The sequence below is a fragment of the Myxocyprinus asiaticus genome, chromosome 19 (genome assembly GCF_019703515.2).
Source record: "Myxocyprinus asiaticus isolate MX2 ecotype Aquarium Trade chromosome 19, UBuf_Myxa_2, whole genome shotgun sequence".
Taxonomy (NCBI): Eukaryota; Metazoa; Chordata; class Actinopteri; order Cypriniformes; family Catostomidae; genus Myxocyprinus; species Myxocyprinus asiaticus.
Window position 1 is genome coordinate 41145689 of NC_059362.1, and position 19899 is coordinate 41165587.

Sequence of the window (19899 nt, forward strand, 5' to 3'; positions counted from 1 at the left end):
TCTTTATCCACAATCAAGATAAAAGACATTTTGTGAGAATCCCACTGACATAAACTACATCTGAAATATACAATAAATATGATTTCAAAAGTTTTGGCTTACAGATAAAGTCTGAACAAAGAGTCTCAGTGTGCCAGTTATAATAAAATAGCTAAAAGCCATTAAAACCAGACATGGCCTCTTTTTCCCAGTCTGAGTCAGAATCTGAAAACTCTACAGCTTCGTTTGCCCTAATAGGAGGGAAAGTGCCAAAAGTCGCTGGCTGGACCTTAACTGGCACGCTTTGGACAGAACAGGCGACATGTTTGGGGGATGACGATGACATCATGAAGTTATTCTGTGATGGTAAAGGTGGAATGACGACCTTCATCTCTGGCCCGATGGTCCTGTTCGGAGGGAAATTGTCATACTCCACCAAAAACTGTTTCATTGTCGATTTTGTGTGGCATGTGGCCGTAAACTGTCCTTGCACCATTGGATACTGCTGTGTGTAATTGCATGGAACCACGACGCTCAGGTGATCCGTTTTGACCTGGTTCTCCTCAGTTCTGCTGAACATGCATGGAATCGTGGTTGGGTCGTACAGGTCAACTTTCTTGTTGCAGCCATTGTCGTTGGCAGAGCTGGTCAGATGTTTACTGAAGTTGTCCTTTGTGTCAAACTGGGGCGTTCTTTGCGTCTCCAGGCCAGTGTGGTTCTGATGGGTCATAAACTGGTTCATAATGAGAGTATTGGAGGTCAGAATATTTTCATTGTTCTTAGCTGGAACGGGGATGCCCACCTGGCGCCGTGACTTGGCTCTTCGGTTCTGGAACCACACCTGCATAGAAGATTAACACATTCATTTGGGAACCTGATGCAATACAAGTCTGTTATCTCCAACCCCTTCAGAAAAAAATCAGCTAAGCCAAGCCTGGTCAACCTGGTAACTATTTAGACAATAAAAGGTACGAGAGGCCATGCTATCATGTGAATAGTCATGTTGTGCCTATCAATGCCCTTCAGCCTCGACTACATTCACAAAATGTTGTTAAGATAAATGCATTTGTGGCATAATGTTGATTACCAAAAAATAAAAATAATAATTTACTTGTGTTTCTTTCTTTTTTAAATAAGCAAAAATGGAGGTTACAGTGAGGCACTTACAATGGAAGTGAATGGGACCAATTTTAAGGATTTAAAAGGCACTTTTAAAGCTAATAAAGTATTTACCTTAATTCTTCTGTTAAAACTCATGCATTATTTGAGCTGTAATGTTGTTTAAATTGCCAGTTTTAGGGTTTGGTGACATTAAATCATCATAGCAATGAAGCTGTAAAATTGGCTATAACTTTACACCAAAAAAAAAAAATCACGTTAACACTAAAATCATATTAACACGCATATTGTTTATGTCTTCTGGCTATACTTTTGAAACTGAGTATTTTAACAGTTTACAGATTGGCCCCATTCACTTCCATTGTAAGTGCCTCACTGAAACCCAGATTTTTAGAAGAACATCTCAGCTCTATAGGTCCATACAATGCAAGTGAATGGTGACCAAATCTTTAAAGCTCCAAAAAGGAGATAAAGTCATCAAAATCAAAATTAATTAGACTCCAGTGGTTTCATCAATGTCTTCTTAAGCGGTCCAGTTGGTTTTGGGTGAGAACAGACCAAAAATATAACTCCTTTTTCACTGTACATCTTGCCATTGCAGTCTCTAGGCAAGATCGTGATATGAAGCTTGATTACACTTCCTAGTGCTTGACGCATGTGCAGAGCACTAGATGGTGCTAAAAGAAGGGTAATCGAGCTTGATATCATGAAAACAGGAGACTGCTGTTAAGATGTTCAATGAAACAAGTTATATTTTGGTCTGTTCCCACCCAAAACCAACTGGATCGCTTCAAAAGATATTGATCTGATGGATTATGAAGTCTTTATCTGCTCTTTGGAGCTTCAAAGGCCTGATCACCATTCACTTGCATTGTATGGACCAAGAGAGCAAGGTTATTCTTCTAAAAGTCTTCGTGTTCTGCAGAAGAAAGTAAGTCACACACATCTTAGATGGCATGAAGGTGAATAAATGATGAGAGAATTTTAATTTTTTGGGTGTACTAACCCTTTAAGCACTGGAACTATTAGTTTCATAAATAGAAATAATCCCTGGATTAAATGTGTTACAACTAGCCCTGACCACCCCTTACTTTTTATCACAAGGTTACTCAAATCGTTGAAGTCAAACATGCAAATGAATTCTCACCTGAATTCTTGACTCTGGCAAGCCTGTCAGTTCTTCAAGTTTCTCTCTTAAGTAAATATCAGGGTATTTGGTGTCCAAGTAAACCTTTTCGAGGACGTCTATCTGCTGTTGCGTAAAGTTGGTGCGCTTTCTGCGGTGCGTAAACAAGGCCATGCTGTCCGCCCTGGAGGTCACTGGGTGTGCGTCGCTGAGAAAATGTGCGCCATAATCTGAGAGAGTGAAAATAGCCGTGAGTTTATCGTTTTAAATAATATGCAACTGTCAAATGCGTAACCAAGAAAATAAAATCCCTTCACCAACCTGTTGTTTGCATGTTAGTCCTTCTTTCCAAATCTGTAGAAAAAATCTGAAATGGTTTTAAGTGTCCAGTTCCCATGTTTCCATGCACGACTGCCATATTGTGACTCCTATGCACTCCTGCTGGTGTTGAACCACGAATGAGTTGACTTCCCTTAGAAATGCATTATATATCCAGCCTCCCAGCCTTTGATCAAAGTGAGTGGAGGTGTCAATTTGCACTGGAGCTGTACGGAGGACGTCGGGCGCAGATCTGTCAGGTAGGGCGCAGGGTGTGAATTTTTGGCATTCGGGAACCATTTGCATCCGTAAGAGGTTCGTGTGTGCGTTTAATGGGATCTCCACCCGAATACACATGACTTGAAAAAACATGTACGTGTATTGTTGGGATGAGATGTTTTTCTTGCATTCTGGAGAACACCCTCAGTCAGATCACTTTGCAGCCTTGCACAAAAAGGAACCTAACTTCCTCCAGACTTTAACCACAATGAAGAAAAAAAAACAAACAAACAAAAAAAAAAAAAACAACCTAACCTTGCAAAAATGCACGAGGTTTTAAATATATTGCATTAAAATAGATAGTTTCTGGACTATGTTTTAAATGGTTGTTTTCAGCATTGGTTTGCTTGTCCTAAGGACAAGCATGTGTAATTTCCTTCTTATAGGTTCCTCTTACACATAAATCTGGCCCAGTGTATTCAGTTGTATGAACTAATAATCACCTGGTGACAATCCGTTTTGGTTCATTTTGGGACAGACTGATCAGACAAGATGGTCCAAACTACAGTATGCAAAATGCTATTTGATGTAGGGTCTATTAATTATGTAGGCCCTACATGTTTATTTGTGCAGTGTTTATTTAAATGATTAAATTTGCTGGTTGGTAGCAGCCTTATCATGGCTGTGAGACTGGGGGCAATTGTAATACCAAAATGTGTATATTGACTAAATTGAAATATTGAATCTTTAACATGCATAATAAACATGATTTCACTAAAGTGTCTAGTTGAAGAATGGTTTTGACTTGGCAGTTGATATGTTTCAGAAAAAATGTAACAATTTTCAAACAATTTTATAATGGCGGTTCATCTTGACCCCATTTACACCTGGTGCTAGGATGCATTTCTATTGCTTTAAGGAATTTTCCGAGTGGAATACAAGTTTAGCTCAATTGACAGCATGTGGCATAAGTCACCACAAATTCATTTGGTTTTTTAAAAAAAATACGGCACTTCCAATGAAAGTGACTGTTTCAATCTGTAAACGTTAAAATAGTTTCAAAAATATAGCCAGAAGACAATGCGTTTTAACACTAAAATAGCGTGATAATCACTTTATAGCTTTACACAGAAAAGGTGTATAGTTAATTTTACAACATTACCATGACAATTTAAACAACTTCACAGCTGAAATACAATGTTTAAACTTCCATTGTAAGTGCTTCACTAACTTAGATTTTTGCTCTTTAAAAAGAGGGACAGGTCAAAATAGTGGTAAATCAACATTGCCACAAATGTTGATTGAGCTTAACTTGTATTGAACCCAGAACATTCCTGCAAGTACATTATTCCTGACAGCTAAAACAATTAGTACCACATATGGTTGAAAGCTATTAAGTATTAACAACTTTAAAATGTGCTTTTTTCTGATATTCAGAAAATTGTTACTACCCCAACCATTGTTAAACAGGATTATTGTAACATTGATCTGTTTTAAGTTAATACTGAATTTTAGTGAAGAATTTGTTACCATTGACATGCATTTTATAGTTTCTTCTAAAAGACTACTGGTAGATTCTTGGGTTAGGGTTAAGAAAAAAGTCTGGGGTGGTTAAAAAAAAAAAAAAAAAAAAAAGGTTAGCCCCAATCAGTCAGTCTTGTATACGGCTGACAAACCAAACTATAGAAAAGAGATGCAAATGATTTTTTGTGGAATATTTGCCGTAGTGTATACACTGCCTTAATCCCTATTGCTATGAGTGGTCTTTTAAGTAAAATGTCTATGCAAATGGATGTAAACTTTGATCAGATCCAAGGCCACAGTGATTAACTCAAACCATTCACAAATGTAGCCATCTGGAACATCAAACATAAATCCTAATCTTTTGATGCAACCGCAGCAGCTAATGATCAGCCATTAATACACTGATTGTCATCTATCAAACCATTGACTAGATATTCAAGGTGTCAGGGATTAGAGAGGGACATTTTCCTTTCACAGGATTGACATTTCTCTAGACAAATGTCTAGACGTTTTCCCCTCTTGAAAAGTTACATCTTTAAATGTTAACTTTCTGAATGTGCACCAATACAAACCCGAAATACTTATTGCTGCAACTTCCCCTCCATAGAAATGACAGTAAACTTCCTCTTAGGAACCACCGAATATGCAATCGTACTTGTCAAATTCTAACACCACACAGAATTCAATGGAGATTTGCTATTCTTTGAATCAAATGTTCGTTATACTACACTTTACATTTAACCATGATACAAGCATGCACAGATTTCAGGCAGTTGTGAGGAGTGTCTGAGAAAGGAGGGTGCATTTAGTGAAGTGTTTTAGGCTGCTTTTGACCAAATTACTTATAGGAAATGGATTGCTAGTCGCCTTTTCCCTTCATGAACCCCTCACACCCAGCTCAGTCAATAAGTTAAACTTCAAATATTAGATTAACAAAAGCATTAAATAATTGTGATGTGTTGATGACAATTTGACTCCCAATAAAACATCCCTAAATATGAAATCACATCTTCCTCTTGGCCTTTTCAAATCCTTTAAAATAGCAGAGCATGTTCAAAAACAGACTTTAACCTGTTAAGAACCTTATTCACAAAGAACAGGGAATTAAAAGGGACAGTCAAAATGTCTGGCACCCAGAGCACACTTTACCAAAGATAAGTGCACAAGTGTGAAGGCCTGCACCCCCAACTCAAAGTGCTTTACCTTTTAAATTACTGTAAAGCCTTTAAATAGTTAAACCTTTTAAAAAAAAAAAAAAAACCTTTGACCAAGACCTATTTTTCATACAACCAGAAAGCTGTAGATTACACAAATGCCAAAGGCTAAAACAAAAAAGTAAATTAAGAGACTAGAGCAACAGTTATGAACTAATTTGTGCCATTTAGTAGTGCAAAACATTCAATACAGTTTGATGAAGCTACAGAAAATCATGAAGTCTTATAAAGTGCCAAGTTCCACCATTTCTATAGTGTTTAGAATCCTGTTAAATTTTCTTGCCATTGTGTGAAGTACCTGAGCTTGTCTAGAGTCTAAAGTTTGGTATACCTTTTCAGAACCACTTTGACATACAACCACTTCACTTTTCTTTTAACAGTTCATTCAGAAGGTACTGCAGAACAGGAATAACACAGGAGCGTACCAAGTAAAGGCTTTCAGTGTGACTTTATTAAGACTGAACCAAAATGGACTAGGAGCTTGAAAACAGTATTTTTCCTGATGACAGCTGTGCTCTCTGGAATTGGTCATTAGCAGTGTCTCTTCGTACTTGTCATGTTGGGGGAAGAGAAAAAATAAACTACATTTTGGTTTTCCTGAAGGAAACACCAGTGGTTACTAGGCAGAAAATGAATAGGCTGTAAACCCAAATACAGATACTGGTGAGAACGATGGCCCATTTAGTTCATCCTTTCCATTAATAAATCAAACCAGAAGTCAGTGTAGTATTAGAGCAAAATTGTAACATTTCCCACATAATACAAATTGCACCATGGTCACTGACAATTAGGTGATAATTGCAAGTAAATGAGATCTTAAGATCAAATTGAGCTTTAAACCAATTTAGAAAATAACATCTTCAAAGTTTTGAAAAACCTCTGTACATTAAGTGACTGTAGTTGTTAATTGCTGAAAACTTATTGGGCTTTTAAGAGTGCAAATACTAAAGTGGGGAGGTGCATACCTTTCTTTGCAGTTTTTAAAGGAATGGGAGAGGAACATTCTCTCTTGCAGATTCCATTAGTCCGACTGATATCACAAAGCACAGCGTCACAGTGTACAAACATCTGGGAACATAAGAAACTTAATACACGTACGTACATACGTACACACACACACACTAAAAATAAATAGTCCATTACCGGATCTTTGAGGATGGTATTTTCCTGCACAAACGCAAACATCTTGATTTCAAAGCGCTTTATGTGAGATGGGAAATTAACCCCATCAGGAGTTACAGGATGGAAGACAGTTTCATAACGGTCAGCCAGACTCGCACAGCTGTTAAGATCATAGACAATTAAAAAAAAAAAAATAAATAATAATAATTTTACAATGCCCACCCATACAAGCTCTACAGAACATCAATAGGACTGTGGCAGTAAAACTTGCTCCAAGGGGGCAAAAGTTGAGTGGATATTATGCAGGCTCACTGCAAAAGTCATTTTAAAGAAAGTGTTAAGCTACGTAATGGTTAAATGCTGCCAAAACAGCAAATCAGTAAAGCAAGTGCTTACAATCAATATAAAATTCCCCAGCAACAAATGTCACCATATTTAGACAATCTGTAAAAATATTCAAAACACATGTTTTCATCAAAAGCAAATGCTTGTCTGATTGGGGGAAGAAAAAAAAAACAAAATTACCCATCTACAATCAAGTCCCATCTTGGAGTAGAGTTCCGGTCTTGTTTCAGAGTAGCCCAACAGTTCTCCAAGACTAGCTCTATCTGAGGATCAGTGGACTGTAGCAGCACCACCTCAAAGAACAGAGGTTTTCTTAGGTACTGTCCAACTGGGAAATCCTGCTCTACATAGAAGTCTTTATAAGAGCCATCTGGGTAGAGAAGGGAAAGACAAAAGCAACCAAAAGTGATTAGCTAAAAAAAAAAAAAAAAAAAAAAAACCCCCACTGGGCAGTCATTCAGGGGAAAGGGAGCAAAACAATACTTTTCCCACTAAATCGAGTGTTTGCAGAAGGCATCATGCATAGAATACTTGTCCAAGTTTCTGTACCATCATTGTTTAACCTCGTGACCCCACGTACACAACGCATCATTTAAATACATTTAAACAGACTGATCTCAGTTCAGGAGACTGTCAGTAAAGGGTTAAACGGAGTTGTAGACAAAACACTGCGCCAACCACAGGAGTTTGTCTTTTGGAGAAATGCCAAAGCTACGTCTGGCAAGAAACCAGATTAAGTCAAGATTAGAATCTTTAGTTTCATTCAATATGCCATTTAAAATTGGAGTGATTTATCAAGAAACACCACGCTGCTAAACAACGTACACTGTACTTATAGGATTTCTAAGGGAAATTAGTTTAGTTTGCATTTTCACATGGAGAATCAATGGTTTAATCCAAAAGCTGAAAAATTTGGCCTCAAAGCTTTATTTGGAGTTAGGATGAAAATAAGGGCCACTTCACAGCACACTGGAGGTTTAGTCACTTACACAAAATAAAATCCTATAACATGTAGCCAAGTGCATTTTCTTAGCGCAGACCAAAAGTTCAGTTTCAGGCTGCAGATGGTATTTGGACCACTCAACATGTTTGGCAGATATGGGAAAGTGTAAATTAGTACACATTCAAAACTTGATATATAAAATCATTAACATTGCCCGCATCAGTTACTGGCACCAATTACTTTACATCAGAAATGATCCCAATTCTGATGCAATGTCTGTATAGTCTCAAACATGAGCCAACACTCCTGGAAACCTAAATTTGATTTTAAAAAGCTTGGAATCACTTAAAATCACAACTTCATACCACTGTCCAAGTATATTGCCATCAGTCTTTAGGAAAACTTGCTCTAGATTCTCTTTTTTGGCATGTTTATTATGGGCTATCAATTACAAATCAAAGAGGAAAATGCACACAGCAGTCACACTCAGGTCTCGGGTGGAAAAAAGGCAGAATGTGTTTCATTTGACATGAAATTTGACCAATGTGGATACTCTGCCATCTGCAAACACATTTGTGCTACAATAAGTAACCAAACACCACGTGGCCAAAAGGAAGTGGACCTCATGCCAATTAACAGATTTGGCTAGGCTTGTTTATTACATTGAAGGCAAATCTTAATGCTACAGAATTGTAGGCTTCCAACTTTACAGCAACCGTTCAGGGTGACCAACAAAATGCACAAAACATGGTCCAAAAAAAAAAGGGACCATGGAGTCTGGTGTGAAAAACTTGACTGGTCTGCACAAAGCCCAGACCTGAACACTTTTAGGATGAATAGAAACACCAATTGCGAGAGACCCTACTGATGATATTGTATCAGAATGAGAATATGGCAGTGGGAATTTCCTCTAACATATGGTTACAAGCCTTCCCAGATCAGAAGCTTTCAGGGAGGACCAAATACCCAGTTAATGGTGCCCACATGCTTTTGGCTTTTTGTACACAATAGCATGCCAGCATACCCATGGCAAGTCTCAGTAGGACTTGCAGCTCGCCAAACCCAGTCTCAGGGAGGGGTTCACTTTCTCGCGGCTTTGTGAAGAATGCAATTGTCTGGGTATCGTTCACCTTGTAAAAGCAGGATACAGTCACTCTAATTGGGGGGGGGTTACAGAAGAGATGGAAAGGTATACATTAAATGTTACAAGTAAACAAATTAGTTGACAATATAAAGAGATGAGCTTACCGGTACTCTGGATCAGGAGGACTAAAGGGTACACCTTTTTTAGCCTGGTGGGAAATTGGTCGTCCATCACCCATAGAGATTTCATTCTGATACATCAGGACCCCATCATAGAACTGAGGGAGAGGGAGACTATCAAAAAGGTTTTGAACCCAACCTTTTGGTGTGGCACAAGTCAACTTTTAGAGTCACCTGCATACCGTTCTAGTGGTGCCACAACTGTTTGCATCAAAAGAGAAGTAGGCAAAGCGGTCGTTGCTGAATTTGGGTTTGCACAAGGGATCTGTCAAGGTAAGTTGACTGGGGACAAGTTGGGACACAGATTCTACCTTTACAGCAAGTGCAGACATGGAGCCATTGCTGAAACACTCTGGAAGAGGCCAAAAACAATTACCTTCTACTTAGACTTTTTGCCACACCTCTCTTCAATTTTATTAGTGCCAATATTAGGCATAAAGGTAGGATGGAGATATCAGCGTTAACAATTAAATAAACAAAAAGTCCTGTGCCCAAGAATATACCAGTCATTGTCATGGGAAAGTTGCAGGCCAGGGAGAAGTCACTGAGGCTCCATTTTTTGACAGGGTCCCATAGTAATGCATCAAGCCGTGCCCTCAAGGATGATGGGTACATCAACTGCAAAGACAGACATTTTAAAACTACTACATGATCCATCCTGCTGGAAAAATCCAGTTTATGATGGTTACCATGTCTTGGTATAACAGATAGAACATGGTAGCTAGTTTATATCAAACCAACTAGCAGCAGGTAATACCAGCTGGAGGTGGTCAAATCTGGAACACGGTAACTGGTCAACCAGTTATGATCAATTCAGCCATGATAGGAACCAACTACCAGCTTCAGCTGGATTGTTCAACATTGTACAGGAAGGCAAGACAGCTTAAGTGAAGTCACACCTCAAATGCAACGTCGGATGCTAGGAAAGGCACTGCCAACAACATGTGAGTGCCGTTCTCCTTAACGTCATACTCCGCACGCCGCTCTGGAGTCAGGTCACGTGTGCCCAGCATTATATTAAAGTTCTTGCCCAGATTTCCATTTGAAATCATGATGTGGAACTTTTCCTTATCACAGGCTCCACTCACAGTTGGGAGAACTGGATTTGGGGGGAGGTAAGTGAGGTTAAATCCTGGGACACTGACAAATCTGACATACCTTTGACACTGTAAAACACTTACCGACATCTTGAGAGGTTACAGTTACAGATGCAGGGTAAGAAAAAGTTGTGCATTCAGGCAGGATCATAAAACCATAGATGAGGGGAAGGTTGTAGACCATAGCAACCAGATCAACTTGCTGCAATGAAATGACAACATGAGAAGCAGCAAAAACAAAAACCACAAGTCACTTGTACACTTACAGTTGTCACAACAACAGGATCAGAGAAGGGCACTTGAAGTCTGAATGCCTTGGAGCCATTTTGGAAGCGTTGCTCTTGTACATTGAAGCCCCTCGCATTTGCCTCTGCAACAGTAAGGACTCCAGTGGAAAAAGTGATGTTCACCAACTGAACATCATGAAGGAAAGTACCCAAAAGCACATCAAATGCCCTTTGGTCTACAGTGTCTATAAAATGGAATTGAGAATTCAGAATAAGCAGCATGCCATTATAAAGGACTTGTGTAAATGGTAATTTTTGCACCACTAGCAACACCACACATAATTTCAAACTGTTGGAGCGGCTCGAATGGGACAGGCATGGCAACATTTACAAAATTGGACAAGTCAGTTTGGGGTGAGACTTGTCCAGCCAGGGGAAACTTTAAACTTTTCTGCAATTCTGTTCACTGCCCCTAATGGCACAGAAATTACACCCTTTACTAAAACTCAAGTTCCCACAACACTCACAGTCAACAGATTGGGGCGGTCTAGGCATAAAAGGGGTCTTGATGGGGAAAAGGACTTTGTATCTGGTTGCATCAAGGCCACCCTCGCTCCACAATAACTCCAGCATTGGCTCAATGGTGTATCTGATGTGGTACTGGTCATTTACAACATGACTCTGCAACAAGGGATAAAGTCTTTAGCTAAAATGGAGTTAGGCATGGAATGGCCAAAGTTTAAAAGATCCACATCCTGCAGGGCTTAGTTCCAGCTCTTATAGATCTGCCAGAAGTAATATACACCTCATTTTGCTCGTTCCGATCAGTTTAATTAGGTTTGGCAAGAACTCCGCAAGATGTGGCTTTCCAGGCACAGAAATTGAAAAGCCCTGCTTTAAACCTTTTAAAAACCATGTTAGGAAACAAACCTTGTAGTAGCCATCTGGTCCACCAACAGGTAGCGTCATTACAATAAAAGTGTCTGTGATTGTCAAACTATAGCCTTTGGCAGCCATTTGTGCCGAGTCAATCTGCTCTCCATCTATTCCCATGACCATCCCAAGGATTTTGTTTTCAGTAGAACTCATTAGAGGGTTAAATCGGGGAAAATTCCAGGTGATAAGTTCATCCGTAAAGACAAGTCCACCTGTAAATTAGGCAGTATATAGATGAAGCAAGAACACTGCATAAAGTGACTCATGTAGTAGTCATGCGTACCGGTTGGACATGCAGCAACAGTATCCAACATGGTTACAGACCACTGTTTCTTGAAGTAGGTGGTTACTCTAATAAACTTCATAGGCACTCCATTCACCTGTTGAGCACATGCATTAGTCCAGTCAAATTATTGAGTATCCAATGTTTTAGTCACTCACGTTTTCCACATAGGTCTCGGGCATGTCAAAACCGCTTCGTAGCACCAGCCGAGACTTGGTTGTTGTTACACCATATCCTATCTTTAGAGCATCCTCCAGCACCATGGCTTTTTGTTTAGGAGTGAAAAACACCATTCTCCAGATGTTGTATCTAGAGGTAATGGCCTGGAAGGTGGTAGGGACTGCATGTTAGATCAAGCACCATGCACTAAATGGACTCCAAGAACTCAGTTCATGTACCTCTGAAACAGTATCAGTCCACTGGTTCTCAAACTCTTGATCTTTAGCCATCTTTGGCCGTCTTTTCAAGGCAGTAATCTCCCCGGGCAATCGGTTGACAGAAACCTAGCGGAAACCAGTCATTTTAGTTTACAAAACACATTATTAAAATCACAAAAACTTCATAAGCCTAAAGTGATAGAAACCCCAAACACCACATTTTTCACTAGTTTTACCTCCATATAATTACGATCACAAAGAATTTCACGGGGGGCCCATTGGTTGTAGCTACAGGACTTTTCCACCTCAAAGACATCTTGCTCTGCTTTGTTGACGCCACGCACTCGGACACGCATGTCAATATCAAACTCGCTATCATTCTGAAAGCATAAAGCACTACTGAAGTGAATGACAACAGAAGTTGTTTTTAACCCACAGTAAGGTAATTACCTCATTCCCTGCAAAACAATTCAGGAGAGATGCAAAGACTTTGGTGTTACCCCAGGGATCAGAGTCTACACTGAAGCCACATTTAACTGCCAAGGTAGGAGTTAGAGGTAGAATCTGAGAGTCATCTGAAAAGAAAAGGCCACACTTAAGACAAGCAAATCAAGATGGTTGTAATCAAGGTGCAATAGAACTATTGCAGGCAACTTACTGATGGTGTCAAATTCAATCTGACTTCCAAGAGCTAGAGACTTATCAACAGTCAGCCTCATAACACTTCCCAGACATGCTGTCTTCAGGCCTGTTCCTGAAAGAAATTGTTTGAGGGAAAGAGGAAAACCAAATGATTAGGTCACAAATGACCAAAGCATACCAAGGGGTTTCAAATTTAGCCAATTAGCATTGTTCAGTTAGCCCCTGCTGGTAGATTCTGTAACTACAGCATTCTGAGGGCAAAAAGCATTGTTCTCCATTGACAGCCAATTTAAAATTAGCAGTGTATTCTGACAATTCAAAATTACAAAATACCCAACCAAAAGTAGAGAGGTGCTGCAAGAGTGAGGTTTATTCAAAGTCCTCTTAAGGGTTTAAATTAATCCAAAGCAAAATAACCATGGAACTTACTGTAAAAAGCCCGTTAAATCACAGCTGTATACAATTTACAATTTTAATAAAAGCAAGGTGTAAAAACTCTGAACTCTTGTATACAACCATGTTTGAGTGCTTTTTGGGATGCATTGCAAATATTTGACATTTCTATATTAGATGTCTTGCCAGTGACCCATTCTTGGCAGGCTTTTCAAAAAACAGACAGACCCCCCCCCCCCGCTGAATTTGACGTCACAGCTCAGTATAGTCAATAGTAAAAGGGCTTGAGAGAGTGCATGTTGTGGCACCATCAGCATTGTCACATCATGCGACTGGAGCAATTAGTCACATGTCATTTTAATGTCATGTATAGGACATAACCATCCAGATAGGGAGTCTTACAAGTGTAACGTGACATTACACCATTTGTTTATTTGGGAGTCCCACAAACTGTACACCTACCCCTAAACTTAATGGTGCTGCATGCAATTTTAGCCGTTCTAACATCCAGAAGACTGAACAGTTGATTTAGCCATGCCCTCTTTCCAAAAGACCACACAGATACCGTTGAAACTGAAACAAAGCATGTTCTCACGATTGTTAAACAATCGTAGTGAAATGGCACCCTCAACTGACAAATTCTAAATCAGAATATGGCATTAAGCCTCAATTCGCAGCCCACAGACGCATTTGTTCACTGTTTACAAATACTAGAGCAGTCAGACTGGGGAGATCTCTCATAACACTTATTTCAGTGATGTTTTTTGGAGAGTAGGAACATTTGCATGCCTTTTAAAACCTTACAGCACCTTTAACCCTAGTAACATGAAATGAGACACTAGGGAGACTTTTCCAGCCAGACAGTTATGTCTCAGGTGAATGACAAAAAAAATAAAAATAAATAAAAAAAAAAACCTCAAACTGCGTATGGAGGTTGCATGCACCAGCCATGAAACTGCCCTTGCGATGAATGAGAACGCCAACAATTATTGTTGACTGCCTTGTGTGTGTGTGTGTGCGCGAGAGAAAGATCTGGAATACATAAATTTGGTAATGGTAATTTACCATTTACAGGCATGCGTTCGAGTAAAGGGCATTTAGCTTTCTGCAAATACTGCAACATTTCTCCCAAGTAAAAATTGTCATTTAGAGAATTTGCAGAAAACTGGTAAAAACAGATTGTGTTTTCAAACAAATGAAAAAGCTCATTAAACAATGTTTTAAAGTTCAGAAATCAATATTTTTCAAATCACAGCTCTCATGCGTCTTTGGCATGCAGTCTCACATTACTGTTGGGGGACTATTCCGCTCCCGATGCAAAAATGTAAGTAGATTGGCTTGGTTTGATGGTGATCGTGATGATCTGGTGGAGCTTCAGCAAGGCCAGAATCGGGCAGATTCGTCTTTGTGAAGGATGCATGAATCAAGCCACGTACAAGGTTATCCTGGAACAAAACTTGCTTCCTTCTGCTCTGACAGAATGTTCCCTAACTCAGAGGATTGTTTTAAGCAGGACAATACTCCATGCCACACAGCCAGGTTAATCAAGGTGTGGATGGAGGACCACCAGATCAAGACCCTGTCATGGCCAGCTCAATCTCCAGACCTCAACCCCATTGAAAACCCCCAAAATGTGATAGAGGAAGATAGATGGCCACAAGCAATCAAACAAAGCTGAGCTGCTTGGATTTTTGCACCAGGAGTCACCTAATAGCAATGAAAGGCTGGTAGAGAGCATGCCGAGATGCATGAAAGCAGTGATTGACAATCAGGGTTATTCCACCAAATATTGATTTCTGAACTCTTCCCAAGTTAAAACATTAGTATTGTCTCATTTAAAAATGAATATGAACTTGTTTTCTTTGCATTATTTGAGACCTGAAAACACTGCACCTTTGTCATTTTGACTAGTTGTAATTTTCTGAAAATAAATGCTCTAAATGACAATATTTTTTATTCAGGAGAACGTTGTCAGTACTTTATAGAATAAAACAAATCAATTTCTCAAACGCAAACCTATAAATAGTAAATCCAGAGAAACTGAATTTTGCAGTGGTCTCAATTTCTTCCAGAGCTGTATCTGTGTAATATGTATACACACACATACTTTGGTTGAAATTCTGTGGCAGTACATTGACATTCCTCTGAGGTGATACCGCATTCAGGTTCTGCTGTGGAAAGACCATGTTGAAATTTTGTGCCAAAACCACAACCATCAACAGCCAAGAAGTACTGAAAGAGAGAGAGAGAGAAAAAAAAAGGGACATTAAAGAGACAAGTCACCCAAAAATCAAAACTTCAATTACTCACCCTCATTTCACTCTAAACTTTGTGTTCTTGGAACACAAAAGATGTGAGGCAGAAGGTTTGAGACTGACAGCCTCAGTCACCATTCACTTTCATTGCAGACCATCAATTCCTAACATTCTGGCCAACATATCTTGTTGATAGTCATGTGTTTGACATTACATGTGGGGGATGAATGATAGTATTTTCTCTTTTGGGGTGAACTTTTCCTTTAAATTGGTAACAAAAACAACCTCAAAACAGACTTACCAAATCCCCAAAAGCCATGACATCCTTGCGCAAAAAAAAATCCTCACTCCTTTCAGGTGGTCGAGAGATGTAAAAACCACCACAATTTAAAACCTCAGTCTTCAAACTCAAAGTAATAATGTCTTAACCCCCCCAAAGGCTCTCTGAAAGGAAATGTATAGAGTAACCAACTCTTGTGCACAGGTGATGCCAGTCATCAACTGCAGAGCAGGTGCAATGAGTTAACTATGAAATTGTCTTATTTAGTAAGGAGGAATTAGTCAAGCTGTTAACTGAATGGACTGTTTACTGTCAATGGAGTTTTGAGCATTTTAAATGGGTTGTTGCATGATATTAAAAATGAAACAGCACACATAAACTAAACGACGTATGTAGTGTTTACTGTTTTTTTGTTGTTGTTGTTGTTGTTTTTTTAACTTGTGGAATTTAATATAACTTAAGAATAAGGCACTAAAAAGTTCCATAATAAACCTTTAAGTAGTGTAAAAGCAGTTAAGAACCTAGTGTTTTGAAGCAGCATAAATACAAGGGAAATGCCCATTTTAAATAATGTGTTTATTTAAAAAGCATGGTTAATGCACCACTTGTGACTGAAAAATGTCCAATCCTTTGATTTCAGTATTCAGAAATATATGTTAACATTCATTTTGTTTTGCCACACCTTGAAAGACTTATATGGTTTTGTGAATTAAAAATCTTAATCAAAGAAAAAATATGATAAGCAGTATGTTAGCCTCAGTCAGCATTCACTTTCCATTATATCTTTTTATTTATTTTAGGAGTTTATATATATATATATATATATATAGTATAAAGTGAATGCTTACCAATGGCACCTGGCTTAACATCATTTTGTGTTCCACGGAAGAAAGTTATCATAGTCATGCAGGTTTGGAACAATAGGGTGTATAAATTGTGAACGAATTTTCATTTCTGTATGAACTATCCCTTTATTTATACTCCGCATAATCATATGCACTTACGATTGTTCATGAAAAATCACATTTTGTACTGACTCAACAGGTAAACCTTGGAATGAACACTAAAAGAAAGTTATACATTAATTCACACACACAAAAAAAATCCAGTTTGTTAAAATTTCAATGACTAGCATATTGATGACATTTTAATCAGTATCCTCTCTTCAGCTTTTCTTCACTGTCCAGAAGTGTCTGACATAAACTTTCTTTAGCATCTTTAAAATGAGGATTCAGCTCCAGGGCTCTCCGAAAGTCACTCTCAGCCTCTTTAAAAAAGCCTTAAGAAAGGGAAAAAACACTTTTATGAGGACATTTTTGAACACTTATCCAAAGTCGTACAAAACATGTATCTTTCTTGTGATGCTGTCAAACAGCACCCCCTAGGTGAACACAACAGAATGACAGGCAGAATGCTTCATGTTTTTCCTCAGAGTAGAAATTGGGCTGCACACCCTGCCTAGAACTATTTTAAATGACTTCATTTTTTAGCCACTTAAAATTTAAACTGTAAAAATAAATAAATAAATAAATAAATAAAAAGAAAACGTTTTCGCGTTAAACTTTGTACCTACCCAACCTGTAACGTATTAACCCTCTGTTATAAAGTGGCACTTCAAACTGGCTGTTGGTCTGGATGGCTGAGGTGTAATCATCCATCGCTTCATAGAAATCCACCTTGAGATACTTCACTTGTCCTCGGTTATTATAAGCGATGGCCAAATCACGAGAATTACACTGTCTAAAATAAACAAAACACAATTTTACTAGTGAATAAACAAGTAATCATAGTGCTTTATAGACCCTTTTCACACTCCGACTAGGCAGCGGTGAATGGGAGATCACAGCAAATATTATTTTCAATTGCCCATTTGCTCCAAGACGAAAAGAAAAAAATCGACTATTATGTTTGAATGTCTTTCCAGAAGAGGAAAAAATAAAAAATAAAAGCGGTGGATTAAGACAGACAGACGGAAGGTGGTAATTCTGTGGTAATTCGTTTTTTTTTGTTTTTTTTTAACTAATTCCAGGTAATACAACAATAAGCATAATGTTATAAATTTACACTCGATATTTAAAAGTATAATAAAAAATTTTTTTTTGCGAGATTTACGCTGCTAAATATGGCGGAAACGCGTCATCACAGTCTGTGAAAAAGGTCTATTGACGTAATCTCAAATCTTCTCGGTTTGTTTACATTAGATCGTACAGTCCGTACAAAATCACCAATCACTAATACCTGTTTTTTGTGCACGACTCGATAAACTGTGTGTATAATTCCTCTGCTCTTATGTAGTTCTTCCTGTTGAACTCGTCATGTGCTTTTTGCAGGATCACGAGCTCGCCGTCCTCCATGAGACGCGATACTGGCGAAATCTTGACTCATGAATATTAATATTCAACTGTCTTTACATTGCCAAAGATTTTACTCATGAATATTAATCAAGTCCTACTGGAACGTCCAAGGAGTAGGGAACGTTAAACAAGGAAGTTAATTAATATTCATGAGCATAGATCCTCCATTGCCTGTTTTATGTAATAATAAATACGAGCGCCCTCTTCTGAGTTGGAATGTAATAATCAGCTGTACGTTTGAACTTATAAAGATGAAAATTGCAGTGACACACTAAATAAAGGTGATGTGTGTGTTTCTTGCCAAAGTGGATCACATTCATTATAATGTAAAAAAAAAAAAAAAAAAAAAAAAAAAAAAAGAGGTATTAAAGGTGTACTCAGTAACTTTTGTCTTTGCATCATCTTGGGCTGACACCTAGCTGCTTGGATGCAGTACCATTGAAAATCAATCGTTTTCAGTTTCAGATGCTATTGTAGTAATTTAGTATTCACAGTCAGCCATGGACAACCCTTTAATCAATGAGTGAAAGTGTCAAATAACAGGACGGTTACTGAGATTAAACGAGTAGTATTTGGTTGGTCATGTGATTCTAACATGGCAGCCCCCATGTGTGGACCCTCAACATGTAGAATAAAACAGCTTATATAAGGTTACTGATATGACTGGAGTCTTCACTTTAATGTGAGTGGTCATGATTTCCTAAATATATTGCAAAATTACAATTCATGTCTTTAGGAGTTAAACTTTTTAATGAGGAAAAAATTACTGAGTGCACCTTTAATATCCATACTACTGCTGTTTAGCTTAGACGTAACATTTTTAGCACTGAGGTATTAACACATAATATTGGCATTTAGTATAGTATCATAAATAGAATTTTAGTTGCATTATATACAATTTAATAATCTTTATAATCTAAGTAATGTACAAGTTAAGAGATGAATGACGAAGGTGCCTGACAAAAATGTTTTTAATTATTTTTTTTGTTTTTTTGTTGCTATTTTTAATTAATAAATGGGAAATGGTATAACTGTGTGTGGATATATATCTTTACTTTAATGTTTAATGCTTTGATCCAGCACCTGTTGAAAAAAAATATTGCATTTTTTTCAATGCGTGCATTTTCATTAAATAAAACAAATTGATATATAAATATAAAATGAAACTGAAATTGGAAACCTTTTCATTTACATTAACCTTACATCTCAGATCTTGAATATGTGGTTACATTCTTGGTTGTTGCATGCATATTTTTATTACTTGTAAAACAAATGTAAATTACACCTACAAAAGACATGTAATACACCTAAAGCAATGGGGCGCAGATATTCACCCTTTAAGATCTCTGGGTATGTCAATATGTACTGTGTTTCAAAATAAAAAAATGTATGCTGCACATACCTAACATTTTTATCTCTAGTGACCTGCTGGGGAATTTCTCGTCTCCATGCGTACCTGTGAGGATGGGATGTGAAAATCTTTACTAGACTTTCCTTTCACCAAGAGTTTGACAGAATATATGGTTTCAGGGTCCAGTGACGAGAATATGCACACACAGAGAGTGCTTTGAATCTGAAATAGAGATAAATTATGACCATTGCAGTGAGACAGTCAAGGTTCTGATGGCATTAAATACTGGCTGAGGTGTACTTCTAAAGGGTTGCGAATGCCTTGCATTGCAATCATAGAGCCAAGGCTTTTTAGAGGTGAACTATTTGATGTGATCCAATGGCTCCTGGCTTACCTCACTCACATCTCACTGAACTTTAGAACCTCACGTTTGGCTCACAGATGGATTTTTTTGTACTGAAAGGATAGCAAGAGACCTAGAAGGCTCACCCATATGACCCAAAAATTGGTGTTTGCTGTTAGAATTAACATG

At 38.2% G+C, this 19899-nt stretch overlaps 3 protein-coding genes across 3 annotated transcripts; all 3 read right to left on the reverse strand.

The window, feature by feature from the left end:
* Window positions 1-38: 38 nt before the first annotated feature.
* Window positions 39-3962, reverse strand: LOC127410184 (homeobox protein Mix.1-like). The gene is made up of 3 exons (XM_051645315.1): window positions 2546-3962; window positions 2246-2454; window positions 39-820 (listed from the first exon to the last, which is right to left on the reverse strand). Exons 1-3 carry the CDS (start codon window positions 2640-2642, stop codon window positions 152-154), a joined length of 975 nt encoding a protein of 324 aa, XP_051501275.1. The 5' UTR covers window positions 2643-3962; the 3' UTR covers window positions 39-151.
* A 1721-nt stretch (window positions 3963-5683) lies between these two features.
* LOC127410143 (uncharacterized) lies at window positions 5684-15275 on the reverse strand. The gene is made up of 20 exons (XM_051645227.1): window positions 15235-15275; window positions 12751-12846; window positions 12543-12667; window positions 12329-12472; window positions 12114-12218; window positions 11874-12038; window positions 11716-11812; window positions 11427-11644; window positions 11024-11177; window positions 10536-10741; window positions 10354-10471; window positions 10072-10271; window positions 9676-9790; window positions 9355-9524; window positions 9158-9270; window positions 8934-9064; window positions 7147-7336; window positions 6643-6781; window positions 6465-6567; window positions 5684-6049 (listed from the first exon to the last, which is right to left on the reverse strand). The coding sequence occupies exons 2-20, from the start codon at window positions 12809-12811 to the stop codon at window positions 5973-5975; spliced, it is 2631 nt and encodes an 876-aa protein (XP_051501187.1). The 5' UTR covers window positions 12812-12846; window positions 15235-15275; the 3' UTR covers window positions 5684-5972.
* Window positions 15276-16223: 948 nt separating this feature from the next.
* ttc32 (tetratricopeptide repeat domain 32) lies at window positions 16224-18126 on the reverse strand. Its single transcript, XM_051645228.1, has 3 exons — window positions 17901-18126; window positions 17236-17402; window positions 16224-16941 (listed from the first exon to the last, which is right to left on the reverse strand). Exons 1-3 carry the CDS (start codon window positions 18014-18016, stop codon window positions 16814-16816), a joined length of 411 nt encoding a protein of 136 aa, XP_051501188.1. The 5' UTR covers window positions 18017-18126; the 3' UTR covers window positions 16224-16813.
* Window positions 18127-19899: the final 1773 nt, after the last annotated feature.

Bases quoted from the DNA above. Each gene is read 5' to 3' on its own strand.
- LOC127410184 (XM_051645315.1), bottom strand. From the start codon at position 2,642: ATGGCAGTCGTGCATGGAAACATGGGAACTGGACACTTAAAACCATTT. The intron at 2,455-2,545 runs GTTGGTGAAGGG...TCACTCTCTCAG, and splicing joins GACTAACATGCAAACAACAG to ATTATGGCGCACATTTTCTC. The intron at 821-2,245 runs GTGAGAATTCAT...TCTTCTATGCAG, and splicing joins TGCCAGAGTCAAGAATTCAG to GTGTGGTTCCAGAACCGAAG.
- LOC127410143 (XM_051645227.1), bottom strand. From the start codon at position 12,811: ATGAGGCTGACTGTTGATAAGTCTCTAGCTCTTGGAAGTCAGATTGAA. The intron at 7,337-8,933 runs GTATGCTGGCAT...TTCTCTACCCAG, and splicing joins CCTACTGAGACTTGCCATGG to ATGGCTCTTATAAAGACTTC. The intron at 6,568-6,642 runs GTAATGGACTAT...TTATGTTCCCAG, and splicing joins ATACCATCCTCAAAGATCCG to ATGTTTGTACACTGTGACGC.
- ttc32 (XM_051645228.1), bottom strand. From the start codon at position 18,016: ATGGAGGACGGCGAGCTCGTGATCCTGCAAAAAGCACATGACGAGTTC. The intron at 17,403-17,900 runs GTATTAGTGATT...TGTTTATTTTAG, and splicing joins GAGTCGTGCACAAAAAACAG to ACAGTGTAATTCTCGTGATT. The intron at 16,942-17,235 runs GTAGGTACAAAG...CCCTTTCTTAAG, and splicing joins GTTAATACGTTACAGGTTGG to GCTTTTTTAAAGAGGCTGAG.